This window comes from Falco naumanni, chromosome 9 (genome assembly GCF_017639655.2).
Source record: "Falco naumanni isolate bFalNau1 chromosome 9, bFalNau1.pat, whole genome shotgun sequence".
Taxonomy (NCBI): domain Eukaryota; kingdom Metazoa; phylum Chordata; class Aves; order Falconiformes; family Falconidae; genus Falco; species Falco naumanni.
In genome coordinates this window covers 34,609,946-34,624,004 of record NC_054062.1, presented here as the reverse complement: position 1 = coordinate 34,624,004, position 14,059 = coordinate 34,609,946, and the positions used below count along the sequence as shown (strand labels likewise).

General features: G+C 59.2%; 1 protein-coding gene across 3 annotated transcripts; it reads right to left on the bottom strand.

The window, feature by feature from the left end:
- Positions 1 to 4,137: 4,137 nt before the first annotated feature.
- On the bottom strand, positions 4,138 to 13,070 carry CHST3 (carbohydrate sulfotransferase 3). 3 transcript variants are annotated; one of them, XM_040607487.1, is made up of 3 exons: positions 12,961 to 13,070; positions 6,200 to 6,427; positions 4,138 to 6,050 (listed from the first exon to the last, which is right to left on the bottom strand). In XM_040607487.1, the coding sequence occupies exons 2-3, from the start codon at positions 6,334 to 6,336 to the stop codon at positions 4,820 to 4,822; spliced, it is 1,368 nt and encodes a 455-aa protein (XP_040463421.1). In that variant the 5' UTR covers positions 6,337 to 6,427; positions 12,961 to 13,070; the 3' UTR covers positions 4,138 to 4,819. The 3 variants fall into 3 exon arrangements, with proteins under 3 accessions (XP_040463421.1, XP_040463418.1, XP_040463419.1); XM_040607484.1 differs by having other exon boundaries at positions 6,200 to 6,431; positions 12,961 to 13,058; XM_040607485.1 differs by lacking the exon at positions 12,961 to 13,070 and having other exon boundaries at positions 6,200 to 8,228.
- Positions 13,071 to 14,059: the final 989 nt, after the last annotated feature.

Below are 14,059 nucleotides of genomic sequence, written 5' to 3'. Positions count from 1 at the left end.
GGCCCCAGCACAGGGTGCGCACGGGCAGAGCCAGGACTCTCCTTCCCCTTGGAGGAAAACCCTGCTCAAACAAGTCCAACAACTGCCTTTGTTTTTACATGGTGCAAATCTCCCCTACCCCTCCAGAGCCAAGCGCGTGGCGGCTGTTAGGAACTTCATGGAAATGCCATTTTGTGGGAATTCATCCCTTGTGCTGTGATCCAGGCAGGTGCAACGAGGAGCTCCAACAGCTTTATCCAGCTTAGCTGGCTGGCTACAGGGATTGCACAGACATCTTGGGCAAGGCTTTTCCTCTGGCAGTGGAGCCTGCGGCTCAGTGGCTTCGTGGTACGTTTCTCTTATGGGACAACATGGAGAGGGGTTTTGTGGCATTAATCCTCATGGGGTGGTAGAGAAGCAGTAAGGATGTCAGCGGTTCGGTTTTCCCCAAGAATAGGAAGGGTGAGGGCTTAGGCAAGCTCCTTCACTCTTGGGGAAGGATTCAAGAAAGAACAGCTTTCACTCCCAAATTGTGGGGAGTTGTTCCCTGTCCGTCTCCATCCCCCCATGTCCTCCCTCCCCCTCCCCCCCAGATTTCATTACAGTGAAAGCACAGCATATAATAAAACTGTGTCCTTAAAAAAATCGGTCTCACAGACAGGCAGCCTTTGTCTGAAGGTGTAATTACAGGATAAATATGGGATGCAGACCAAGAAATGTGGTCTGGTCAGGCATGCAGTCTCTTAAAAAAACACAACAGAAAACAAGGCTGTCATTTAATGCTGAAATGTCCATGTGTGCTGCAGCCCCCAGTCCCTCACTGGCCCGCAGGTCCCCCCACCGACCTGGGATTTGGGTGGTGAAGCCGTAGCCATGCATCAGCTCCCTGTGGGAACCACACCAAGCACTGCAATGGAGTGAAGGGCAAGGGTGGATCCGGTCGCCAGCAGAAGCCAGCGGGGCTGGTAAGGGCACACGATTGCTTGGGCAATGGGTTTCCCTCTGGCATGGTGCAGAAATCCCATCTGATAGCACTGCTAGGGGACAGGAGGGATTAGCTCATCCGATCCCATTAAATGGAGCTGGAGCAAGTGAGGAAAAGAGGATGGGGGGGTTGGTCAGGACAGCCAGCAGAGCAGCCACGACTTCCGATGTTTGGGACAAACCTTGTGCCAAGCTGGGAAAAGGCCTTTTTATGCATTTCCATGGGCCAGCCTGGTGGCTTGGCTTCATGGCCCAGCAGGCATCCATCCTGGCAGCTGATGTTAGCAGTTTGCCACCTGGGCACCTTTAAACTGCATGGCATCTAAGGTGGCACTTCAGAGCCTCAACTGCTCTCTTACTTGGTGGGCCAGGCATCTTGTGACTCAAGCAAGAATGGCCTCTCCATGGCAAGCCCAGTGACGTCAGCGTGGCCCCAGCAAGCCCCAAGTGTCTCCAAGAGGGAGGCAGAGAAACAGCAGCGTGTACCTGCTGTCCAAAGTCAAGTCTGGATCAGACTGGCAGAGGGAAGCGTCAGCCAGAAAGATCCCATTTAGAAAGGAACCGTGCATACATAATTTATTAAAGCTCTCTCTGGTGCTCCATCATCTCGTGTCACCTCCAATAACCCTGAGGAGAAGCAGGCTTCGGCTAGTGGCCCTGTCCCACAGGACATGTGTCCCCTTGCTGTTCTAGGCTACCTGCAGAAAGTGTTTCTCTGGTGACAATAAGAATCACCACAATGTGCCTGAATTTCTCCCAAAACACAGCTGTGGCAGGCTGAGTGGGTGAGCCCAGAGGCAGCGCAGCTGCAGGCACTGACCTGCTCAGGGCAGGTTATAAAGGGGTGGGAGCAGCCTTGGGCTGGGGAAGTAAGGGGTGGGAGGTTTTTTTTTTATTTGTTTGCTTGTTTTAAGGCAAACCTTATCCTTTCAGGAGCTGTTTTATTTCTGAAAGCTTGAATCCCTTGAAGGGAGGATAGTGGGTGTTTTTGCATTGGTGTTGTTGGAAGAAGGGTGATGCTGCCTCTGCTGTGGCTCCTGTTTCCTGTGTGACCCATCTGAATGCAGGTATGTTCTCAATCTATGGCATTGCCTCTTGCTGGGGCTTTCCCAATGTGCTTTTCCTCCTGAATCCATGCATTTCCTCCTATAGAGAAGGACCAGGGTAAGGCCTGGCAGTGGCTGGGGTGGGATGAGCAGGCAGTGCCCCTCCCGGGGGGACAAACCTCCCCAGTTGGCACAGGAAGAATTCAGCTGCTTTAGTCTCAAAAGGAGCCGTGTGTCCCTTGTGGCTTCCCAATGCATCTGGCACTGTGTGGGAGTCACGGCTTCGTGGGTTTAATGGGAGCAATTAGCCCCTGCAGAAATCTGCATGGGTTGGGGGTGCGTTTTCTTTCTGTCCTGTGGCATTTTTGACAGGAAGCTGGAGGGCGTCCAGGAAGAAATGCTGGTGCTTAGCTAGAAATGACAGGCTGGAGCCAGCCAGGGCTGAGGCTGTGCAGGCAGCCCAGGTGAGAACTGGCAGTTGTCACCGTCCCCTCTGGCCTCAGCTCAGCCCCGTTCTCCCATCCTTCACGGATTGCTTTGTATTTCCCTTTGCCTGTCCTTGCCGCCTAAACCTTGCTTTGCCCAAGCCCTGAGGCTCCTCCGTGCACGGTGGGATGGGAAGGGGATGCTGGATGCCCCTCTGACATCCCCTTCCCAGCTCTGGCAGCTAAGAGCTATTTACCCCTTGTGCTGTTCTGCAAAGGAGCAATTAATTTGAACTTCATTTGCTTTGCCAAAGCCAACCTAACGGGTACTTTTGCAGAAGCGCAGGAGAGGCGTTTGCCTGTAGCTGTTGCCCTGGGTCTGGCTGCGTTGCCCCTCGTGCTGGCCAAGCTCCGTGGGCTTTTCTCAGCAGGCAGCTGTGGAGTATCCGATCGACCTCGGTGACCCCACCACTTACCCAGCAGGAAGCCTCCAAACAAAACCCAATTCAGGCAGCAAACCCAGGGCCGCTAGCAATGCCGAGAGCTCTGTGTGAGACGGGGAGGGGGCTGACTGCTCTCCATCGCCTGCGAGCGATGACGGTATTGCCCACGCTGCTCAAAGCAAAGAAAAAGCCCACTTCTGCCCCCTCTCCCCAGCCAGCCAGCATCGAGCACCCTGAATTCACACCTTGAGGCCAGATGCTCCCAGCCAGCGAGGCAGCCATGCTCAGAACACCTCTCCAGCCGGCACGGGCGGGTGGCTGCCCAGGGCTCCGGCATGGCTGCTCCCCGCCAGCCGGCCCCGCGCTCCTCAATGCTGCCTCTGTTCTCTCTCTTGGGTCAAAAACACGGCTTTTGTGAGCGCCCCAGCCGTGGCTTGTCGCTGGAGCCCAGCATGTTCTTCCCGGCCACCCTCCGCCGGCAGAAACACAGCCCAGCTGTGGCCAGCCGCTGCCTAATTTTACTTACTTATTTTTGCTTTTGGCCAACAGCTGTGGCTGGGGAGAAGTGGTGTGTGGCTGCTGGCCATGCCTGGGGGGCAGTGGGGACCCCTCAGGGCTCCCCCGGTAAGTCTTAGGCAGAGGCAACTGCTACCCTCCACCAAAATGCCTGCCTTCTCCCTTGGGCAGCCGTAACCCAAAATAAACGGGGAGTAAAAGGATGCGCTGAAAAGCAGGCTAAAAATAGGCATTTAAATCCATTAATTGTGAACTGGGGGGGGTGGGGGTGGGCAGGCAGCTCGGCGCCAGGCTACTGCTGGTTGAATCTCTGCATGTGGTAAACACCCTGCAACTCCCTATACCTCTACCAGGTATTGGTCACCCACTGATGCTGCTGGCAAGTATTTCTGGGGCTCCCCCTGGGTGGGGGACGCATATGAATACCAAATGAGACAGGAGGTGCTTTGGACTCCGTGCCAATGTATTTTTGTTTTTAATTAAATAAGTCCAACCATCTTCCAGCAGGCACCGAGGTTCACAGTTGCTACCGTGCTGGGTGGGTGTAGCCCCTGCACTGGCTGCACTCCGCTGGGGGTCTGGGGGCTTTATAGCTCATTAGACCCCGGGGGCTCTCCCGGGGTCGTGCAGCAGGGTACGTGGTGGTCTGAAATCTGACCTCTACCACCTTGGCTCTAGGTGTCATTCTGTTTCTTTGCAATATACTGTGCTGGTCTGACTTTCGGGCTTAGCTCCTTGATCTGCCTCCCCCTTTTTTTTTTTTTTTTTTTGTGTAATAAATAAATAAATTCACTTTGCAACCCTGGTACACAAATGCACGGGGCGGGGGAAAAAACCCCAAACCCCCCAAACTAACTTTGAAGAGTACCGAACCACAAAGTCACCCCACTTAATTACAGCCCAAGTGCCTGCCAGGGCTCCGTGGGTGATTCCTGCCCTGGCATGCCTCTGGGGCAGTTCCCAGTCTGTGCTGGTGTATAAAGGCACTAAACCAGTAAGGCCTCTTCGGTCTGGGTCCTTTCTGGCACCATGGGGGTCTTGTCCTCGCCTTGTCCTAGCTGGAGGGGTGGCAATGCGGAGGTGCTTGGTTCTGCTGCCTCCTCACCTTGTCCTCGCCCTCCTCCTCTTCCTCAGTGCAGCCTGTGAGCTGGGGAGGTGGCCCTGGTGCCAAATCCCCTACTTTTCCCCACTGCCTCTCACCCTTGTGATTTCCCCATTCCTGGAGAAATTGTGTAATTTGGGCTCTGTGGGACCCTGGAGTCAGCTCTGCCAGGATGCCCCGGCTCCTGGGGCTGCTGATTTCCACCCGGCAGTAGCGAGGAGCATCTCCAGGAGCAGGAATCCCCCTGGTCTCCTGTGGGCCAGCTGGGAGCACGGCCACGGCTCCTCATTTCCCCCGCCCCCCCACCGCCATCCTCCTGCATCGTTATGTGACCCAGGAGGGCTGTGCCTCCTCCAGCAGGCTGAAGGAGCGGTTAGCCAGGGCGGCGGGGCTGCTGGCCAGCTTGTAGCCAAAGAGGTGCATGGCTGGGGCGCAGGCGTCCTGCACCACCTGTGCCAGTTTGAAGGGGATGCTGAACCGCCACTTCTCAAACTGCTCAGAGGAGTTTTTGCGGGTGGAGTAGACGCCACTGCCATCACGGGGTGCCTGTGTGTTTTTGCTGATCCACTCCTCCACTTGGGGGGTGAGCGGGAGCCCGGCGAAGCGGTACATCTCCTCTGCCTTCTGCAAGGGCGCCCGTGCCACGTCCTCGTAGCGTACCAGCATGTAGCGACCCCGCAGCCAGCCCGGCCGCTGCAGCCCCAGCTCTGCTGACAGACGGATGCTCTCGCAGTTGCCCCGCAGCCGCTGCACCTCCTCCTCACGGAGGGGAGCCTCCCCTTCGGATGCCCACTTCTTCCAGGTCTCGTACTTGCCGGAGAAGGCCACCATGCGAGAGGCCAGGACAGCCCGGGGGTCCCGCACCAGTTGGATGATGCGCACATCCAGCCGAGGGTCCTCTACCAGCGGCTGCAGGAACTCCAGCTGCCGGATGCGCACCGTCTTCAGGGCCACGTGCTGCTTGCGCTGGCATGCCTCGGCGGCCAGGGTGATGTTGAGGGGGCCACAGCGGCGGTTCTTGCAGTGGTACTTTTCAAAGACTTTCTTAGCGTTGGGTGTGCAGACGGGCTCCTCACAGAGAGAGCGGCTTGAGCCCCGCCGAAACATGAAGGGTGTCAGGTGGCCCTCAGGTGCCGGTGAGATGAAGCTCTCCAAGATGTAGAGGTCACAGAGGAGGAGCTGCTTGAGAACATCCCGGTACACCAGGGCTGAGCCCACCGCGTTGGCTCCCCCTGGCTCGAAGGTCACCGTCCTTTCGATGTGCCAGAGGGGCTCAAAGAGGTAGAAGATGCTGCCTTGCTGGTTGAAGAACTCCCCCACGAAGGAGGAGCCGGTGCGGGTGGTGGCCATCAACAAGACATGCCGCCGTGGCCCGGGGTCCCCCTCGCCCACCAGCTGCAGGGTGACGTTGCGCAGGTGGGACCTCAGCTGGGAGAAGGCAGCATCCAGCTCTCGCAGCGAGGCCAGTGAGCCATTCTCAGCTGGCGCTGGGCTGGCCTCTGTGCCGTTGGCCTCCACCAGCGCCTGTGGAGACTGCTTCAGCTTGTCTGACACCCTGCAGGGAGACACAGCCCAGCCTGGAGGACCGGGATCACCCCTGTGTCCCAGCATGGGGGTTCAGGGGGCTCCCGCTGCACAGGAGCTTGGGATGTGGGAGAGAGAAAGGGTTAAAAGTGTGGGGTGGCTTAGGTATCTGCTCCCTACCTGGAGATGAAGTTGTTCTCCTTTTCGATGATGACAAGGCCGACGACAAAGACCAGTAGGACGGCGTACTTGCTCCTCATCTTCAGGCAGTGCAGCAGCTCCCAGAAATCCTGGGGCAAAGCACGTCGGATCTCCATGGAGGGGACACCCGTGTCCCTCCTGCCTGCCGGGGGGGGGGGGGGGGTGTTGTCCTAGGCTAGCTGCCCGGCATCCTCTGCCCCACCGGCCCTGCCTGTGGGGAGAAGGAGGGTCAGCGCGGTGGTGGCTCTCTGCAGGCACAGGAGAGTGGGAAGGGGTCAGGGGCTGACCCTTCCCACAAGGGATGACCAACAAGGTCTTGACAAGAGCAGTAAGAAGGGAGGAGCTCCCCCCTACCAATCCCATCCTGCCTGTGAGGAGCAGCTGCCCGAAGCCCCCATCAGCTGCTCCCCCTCCTTCCCAAAATACATCTTCCTGACAGGACCCCTTCTCATGCCTCTGCCGGCTGCCCCTGCCAGCCCTGAAACCCAATCCCCACAGCCCCGACAGCTGCCTGCTCCCCGCCAGCCAAAAAACTGCTGCCAGCAGCAAGGTCCCCACTAGGTGTGAGAGCAGCTCCTCATCCTGATCCACAGGGCATCGTGGCTCCCAGCCTCTGGGAAGAGCTACTTCTGGGGAGGGTTGCAGGCTCTGCCGTGGGGTCCCGGCGTGGGGCTGCACAGCTTCCGCCTTCCCGTGGCACAACAGCGGCGGCTCAGCCACGAAAATGAAACCCAGAGGGTTTCTAGAATGACGACGGGCTAGAAACTGCTGTTGTGGCCGCCAGTCCTGCTTGGGGCATAAAATGCTCCTGGGGGCTATTTCCAAAAAGAAAAAAAACCTCAAATGATGGTGCAGCTGCTTGGTGTGGGATGCAATTCCCACCAGGAGACTCAGCATTCCTGCCCAGCAGAAAGGACCGCCCCACCCCCAGCCCTCCTCCTCCCAGCGCCAATGAAATCGGGGTGATGGCGGGAGCCCCTCTGAGCTGCACCAAACCCAGATCCCAGCTGGGACATGGTGGAGATTTTGGGGGCCAAAGCCACCGTTCAGGACCCTGAGGTGGGTCTCTAGCACGTATCGTGTGCACAAATTTACACACGTAGAGCTTGCTGGCACCTGCTACCTGGCTGCTGGTTCGCGCGGCCGGCGGCTGGCCGCGTGGGTGATGCTGTTTGCTCATCCCGTTTTCTTGGCCAGACTTTCGGTGACTCAGGGAAAGTCTATTTAGCTTTGGTTTGGCTCCTGCCAGTGTGACCCTAGCAGCCTGTCCTGCCTCTGCTTTCAGGGGTGATGGAGGGGGAGCCCAGCAGAGCCTGGTCCTTTGGGGGACCCCCAGGGTTTGCTGGAGGGGAGATGCCCTGGCTGAGCTGCGGTACCCACAGCCCCAGCAGGGTGTGGAGTGGGGAAGTCCTGCCAGGCATTGCGTCACGCCCAAAACTCCTCAGCGCTGTCCTCAGCCAAAATGTGCATTTTTTGGTGTTGCTCACTGTATGTCCCTCCCACTGGGAAGGAGGGAATGTGGGCAGGAGGAGAGGGATGTGCCCCATGGCCAGGGCAGCATCCCAGCCCGCCCAGTCCCCAGCCCTCTCTGTGGGAGGACCAGGAGTTTCCTGGCTTGAACAAACCACTCTGCTCCCAGGGCTTGGCTTTGAGCCATCTCTTTCCCAGCAAAAGCTGCTAAAGAGACACCCGTACCCATGCACCCAGGAAACTGGGACTTTGGTGGGCTGCAGGGACTCTGCAGAGCTCCGGCAGCTCCCAAGCCCTCCCTTGGTGGCATCCCAGCTTCCCCCTTCCCCCTGCAGCGAGTGGCACCAGCATCCCCCCCGCCCCGGCCAACATGTGTGTGTGTTTAACAGCCCTGTTAGTTTAGTTTGTCAACTGGCTGCTCCTCAGGGATGGGACAGGCCAGCAGCTGGGATGGGTGCCTTTTGCTGTGCTGCCTCCCAAGTCCCCCCTCCTCAGTCCTGCTTGGTGCCCCTGTGATGACAGCATTTGTCAGAGAATTTGAGCAACTGAGAGAAGAAAAAAAATATACAAAGTTTTCGGTGTGTGGCCATGTCTCTCGGCACCTGGCAAAGCCACTGGCTTTGCCACTGCAAAGGACTTTTGAGTTTGTGGCAACCTGGGAAGCAGTGGCAGAGGCAGTCTGCATCCCTTCCTTTGCCTCCCCAGGGCAGGGGACCGTCCCCTCGCTGCCCCGAGCACGCAAGCAGTGGGAGATGGCATCGACCGCTTGCTCAGACAAGATCCCTGGGCAAAGCCAGCACAGGGTTTTCCCCCTCTATTGCCCCCAGCCAACCAACCACAAATGAGCCACAGACCAGGAACTGTTCGTGGGGATGACACAGAGAGCCATTTCCAGCAGCGCTGGCAAAAACCCTGATTCACAGGCCTGGGGCAGACATAATTTGTTAAATAAACAGCCGGCTGCAAACATCCTGCCCGGGACCTGCAGGGCGGCGGCGACAAGCATAGGGGCCCGTGCAGGGCTGATCCATGGGGCTGGGGGACACATGGGGTGACGCAGCGAGGCTGGCTGGGGCTGCTTGGTGTCCTAAAGCTCTTCCTCGTTGGGGCCTGCGAGCCGGGGCAGTGAGCAAGCCACAAGCGTCCCTTTGTGAGTGGGAACAGAGGGGCTCTGTGCGCCCCATGTGCTCCCCACCGGACGCCTGCCGGGGCTCCGCTGGGCTGGGATGTGTGAGGAGAGCCACCGGGATGCTGCTACTGCGCCATGGTGCAGCGCCCGTGTCCGCTCCCAGGGGATGTGTGCCCGCCAGTGTAAGCAGACAGACAGACATCACCTCTGGTGCCCGCAGGCAGCAGCCGGCCAACGCTCTCCTCTTACTCAGCGCATCTCAAAGCAAAGTGGAATAATTTCCATGAGCACTGCCATGGAAGGTGGCACGCTTAGCATGGGGGAACTCCCCCAGTGCTGCTCCTTGCTTTTTCCTATCCCTCAGGCTGGAAATGCTTTTCATTTCAGCAGGGATGGCTATGATTCCCATCGTCAGGAGGATAAAAAGCTCTGTGGATTTCCCGGCTGAGTCAAAGCCAGCAAAGGGGCTTTTTCTTTCGGGTGGTGGTGCGGGTTTTGTTTCCATGCAAAGCTGCTCAGGTGTATATATCCACCACTACTAGCAAGTTAACCTAACCCTGCCAGAGCAAGAAGGAAGGACTCTGTAACGGAGGTGCCAAATCATCCAAGTCTGCTGCAGCAAGTCAGCTCATGGGATGGATGGGATGCTCCCACTGGTGTGGTAGGTGGGGTGAGAAGAGCAGCATAGCCCCAGGGCAAGGACAGCAAAGCCCCATAGTGAGAGGAAGGAGGTAAGGGATGCTCTTGTCACCTTTCTGCAGGGCGTTTCACAGGACTGCCTGCCTGGGAGAGTGGAGCTGGGGTTTTTGGCTCCATTTTGGGAAAGGGAAGGTCTTTCACAAAGCTTTGGGGCTCTCATCCCCCTCCTCCGACTTCCCTGAACACCTACCAGGTGGGATCCAGGAACAGAAAGATGCCTGCAGGCTGGAGGGGGAAGCCAGCTGGAGGTGTGACTGGATGAAGTCACATTTTCCTCGAGTGACTCAACAGGCAGCAACTGAGCTCCAGACAAGGAACAGCAGTCAAACACCTACTTGCAAGCTCCCTCACTGCCAAGATCCCTCTGTCCATCCACCCCTTCGTCCACTCCTGTGCATTCCTACCTGGGAGAAAGGAGCTCACGGGGACCTGCTGCTGCTGCTCTTAGTAATTTCCTCCACAGTGCTTTGCTTTATCAGATTTACAGCAGCAACATGGGCCAGCAAAACACAGGGGCAGAACAACAAAGAGATAAGGTGCAGAGGCTTATCTGTTCTCCCTGCTGCTCTTTGCCTGCAACCTGGGGAACAAAACCCAAATCCCTCTGTATTTACTCTATCAACTATTTCCGCTCTTGACTTCCTCCTGATGCTGGCCTTGGGAAACACACCACCGACCTTCCCGCTGTGCTTCTATCTCCCAACAATTTTCATCCTGCCCCTGGCTCTTCTCCAAGCGTGGCACCACTTCAGTCTGCTCCCCCCAGCGCAGCTAAGGGGGCTGTCCGGGCAGGTATTTTATGGTTAAAAACACATGTATTCAAGCTAAAAAAGGGGAAGGTGGAGGGTAGGGGGGAAGTCAGCTCTTACAGTATTTATAAAGTGCCTAGAATAGCCCCAGGCCTCATCAAATTGAAGCCTGGAAGCTGCCTGTTGGAGGAGAAAGTTGGGAATGCAAAGTCCTTCTGGCTTGGGCAGAAACAGGGTGGGCAGGGACAGGGCGCCAGCACCTGCAGCAGCCCCAGCCTGTCCCACCATGGCACAGAGAAACCCCGATGTGAGCGGATCGGAATGGGAAGGGCAGATGTGCTGCCCCTCTGGCTTGGGCAGCCCTCCGGGGACACGGCCAGGGGTTTGCTCTTCCATGTATTTGGTCCCTCCAGTTAACAAAAGGGTCACACTTGTTTCTCCTCCTCATTCCCTTCCTGGCTCTGCCCCTCTGACCTGCCTTGGCTTGGTCCTCTGCTCCTCTCTAAACTGGGCACCCAGGGCAAAGCCACCCCCAGGAGCTGAAGCACACAGGTAAGCACGGAGATGGGAGGTTATGCTCAGGAGCAGCAGCAGCAGCCGGCGTTGGTACAAACAAGCACCACTTAACTTGTTTGTCATTGCATGTGCTGTCGAACTCCAGGTGCACGAGGTTGTCTTCTGTCTACTGTTAGCCCCCTGAGAAGGCACGCTGAGTATTGGGATGACTCAGATGAGCTGTACTTGCTTCTTGTGTCCCAAAAAGCACTGCCCAGAAGGGATTTAGAGGCTGGCGTCGGGCAGAATACTGCCGGTGACAGGACCAGCGTCGTCAGGACAGGCTGGTCTTTGCTCTCCCTCACCTTGGGTGGTGTCCAAAGAGAGGTGTTTTCTCCTGACCCAGCAGAGAAGACAGCTGCTGCTGGCACCTGAGCGAACGCATCATGTTTCAGGACTTCCAGAGACGACAGTGCTGAGTATGGGGGTAAAACACGTGCATCTGCAGCTGTGCCAGGCTGCCTTGCCAGGCAGGGACCAGCCTTCTGGGCTTTGATCTGGACCAGGAGCTAGCAGGGACCAGCTGAGCTGGCTAAAACACCTACAACTGTGAAACCAACTTGTTGCAAACCACAGACACCAGTGGGGTAGGTTTTACAGCAGCACCTGCAGCAAAGGTGCGTGACTGAGCACGCCGGCCTGCCAGGCAGCAAGGGGGGCAGGACAGCAGACCACCAAGACAGGCGAGAGAACGGCCCAGCCCTGTTTGCTCGGCACCAGTGGCACAATGCTGGCTGCTGTGCGTGCCGTCACCCCCTGGCCACGCTGGGAACCGCAAATGCCCGTCCTTGCTTCAATGAGCCCTTTCTCTGGGGCGCAGAGCCCACGGTCCCTCCCACTGCCCTGCGCTCCTTTTCCTCACTGCTCCACACTAGCCTGGAAGCTCCTAGACCAAACCCACCCCAAAATCAGAGAGACCGCTCGCTCTGTGCCCTGCTCTGCTCCCTTTTCACCCCGAGACAGGCGTCTGTGGCCCTCTGGGGACCTCTGTGAGGGACTGGTGGTGAGAGATGTTCACTGGGCCAATAGTGAGTCGCTCCTGCCCTTGGGAAAACACAGACCATGCCTGGGTCCTGGCAGCACAGGGAGACTGGGGTGTGTGAAAACAAATCCTAGACTGAAGCAACGCAGTAGATGTGGGAAAATTGTGGAGTTCAATCCCTGTCCTGGCGTGGTGGTATAAATCGTTGACCAAGGAAAAGCCAGGCTCGGGTCCCACGGTGCAAAGGAGGGCAGCTCCCTCAAACGTGGCCGGGAGTGGCTGCTGAAAGCCCGGCAGGCGCTGAGTGGGGACCCTGCCCGGGTGGTCCTTTCCCCCCCGAGGTAACCCCCGGCAGCCAGGCCTGTCTGGGTGCCCGGTGTGGCTAGGGTGCCGGTGCCCCAGCTCCAGCAGGGAAGCCGCTGGCTCTTGGTGGTCGGCAGCCAGCTGAGGGCCAGGGTCCCCCAGCAGGCCCGGGGCAGGAGGGGAAAGGGCGAGGACAACTTTCCAGTGCTCCCTGGTAGGGACTGTCAGGCCGGATGATGCAACTCCGGGATGGCTGTGAGAAAGTCTCCCTGTCTCGACCCAGGCGCGCTTCGCTCCGGACGGAAGCTCGGCGTTGCAGCTGGAGAGCTCGCCCTGATTTCACGTATTATTTTTTCCCCTCTTTTCTCCCCGACAGAAGGCGAGGGAGCGAGCTGCTCGGGCGGGCATGAGCCGAGAGGACTCTCCCTCCCCGGCAGGGCTCTGGGATGCGGCCGGCCCGCCGGCGGGCAGGCATCGCCGGCGCTGCCCCGCTGCGGGAGCGGGCGGCGGGGGGCCCGCACCGAGACAAAGGAGCGGCCGAGGCCGGAGGGAGCACAAAGGAGCCGGCGGAGCCCGGGGCCGCCCCCGCGGGGGGATGCGGCCGCGCAGCCCCCCGGCCTCCCCGCCGCCCCCGGCCCGGCCCCGCTCCCCCTGCCGGAGGGCTCGGGGCGGGGGCCCCTCCTCGCACGCCCAACTTCCCGCAACTCCCCTCCGCGCCGGGAGAGCAAGGCCCGACCCCCGCCGCCATCCCCCCCTCGCCCCGGGGCGGCCCGGGGCTCCCGCTGCCCGCGGCTCCCGGAGCCCGGCTGCGCTCCGGCCCCAACCCCATCGGCCCCGGCCCCGCGGCACCTACCCGGCGGCGGCCGCTTCGCGGGGCGAGCTCGCCTGGTCCTGCCGAGCGGGAGGAGGGAGGGCAGCGGGTCCCCTGCTTTTCTTCACGGCGCTGTCATCCTCCCTCCCTCCCTCCCTCCTTCCCTCCTTCCCTCCCCTCTTCCCTCCCTCCTTCCTTCCTTCCTTCCTCCCTCCCGGGGCGGCGGCGGGGGGAGCGGTCCCGGCGCCTGGATGCGGGTCCCGGGGCGGAGCCGGGCAGGGTCCCCGGGCCAGCCCCCCCGCCGCCTGCCCGACACGCCGCGGCTGGAGACCGGCAGCTGCCGGCCCCAGCCCCTGGATTGCCCCGCGCTGGGAGAGGCCGCCTGGGCGCTGGGAGGGGAAATGGGGGGCTGCGGGAGCAGTGTCCCCCCGCCAAAGTGTCCCACCAGGGCCGAGGCGAGTCTCCCCTCTCGGGCACCGCGGAGCGATTCGGGCCACAGGCTCGTGTCCAGCCTCCTGCCCGAAGCGGGGTCACACCAGGGTGGCCAGAGCTTCATCCTGCAAACCTCCAAGGACCAAGGACGGAGCCAGCACAACCTCTCCAGGCAGCCTGCTCTGTGTCGGGCTGTCCTCGTGGGGAACGCTTCTCCTTATATCTGCTCTGAACCTCTCCTGTCCCAGCTCTTGCCCTCCCACAACGTGAGGAACCTGGATCCATCTTCTCCATGACCACCTTGCAGGCACGGGAAGGCTCCTTCTCCTTGGCCACAACCAAAACTGGCTCCAGGGTCAGCACTTTCTCCCCAAATTACTGAACTCCGTTTTCTCCCCATACAGGAGCTGTGGGTGAGTTTGCTCCATGTGATGGCTGTACACCGTGGTGTGCCGTGCTGGTGAGCATGTACTTGTATGCCCCGGGAGGGCAGGGAGCGAGCATCTCCCTGGGAGCAGACCAGGAGCTTTGGGGGACAGCAGCTGTCACTGTCCCCACAGGGCGGGCTTAAGGTCTGGAGCACTAAATTGTACTGAAACAGCTATTCTGCCTTACGTGCAGAAATTCATACAGCTCCCTCAGAGCTCTGTAACGTTAGACACCGAGGAGCTGAAAGACATCTGGATTTGCGGGCAGAGAAAGATCCGAA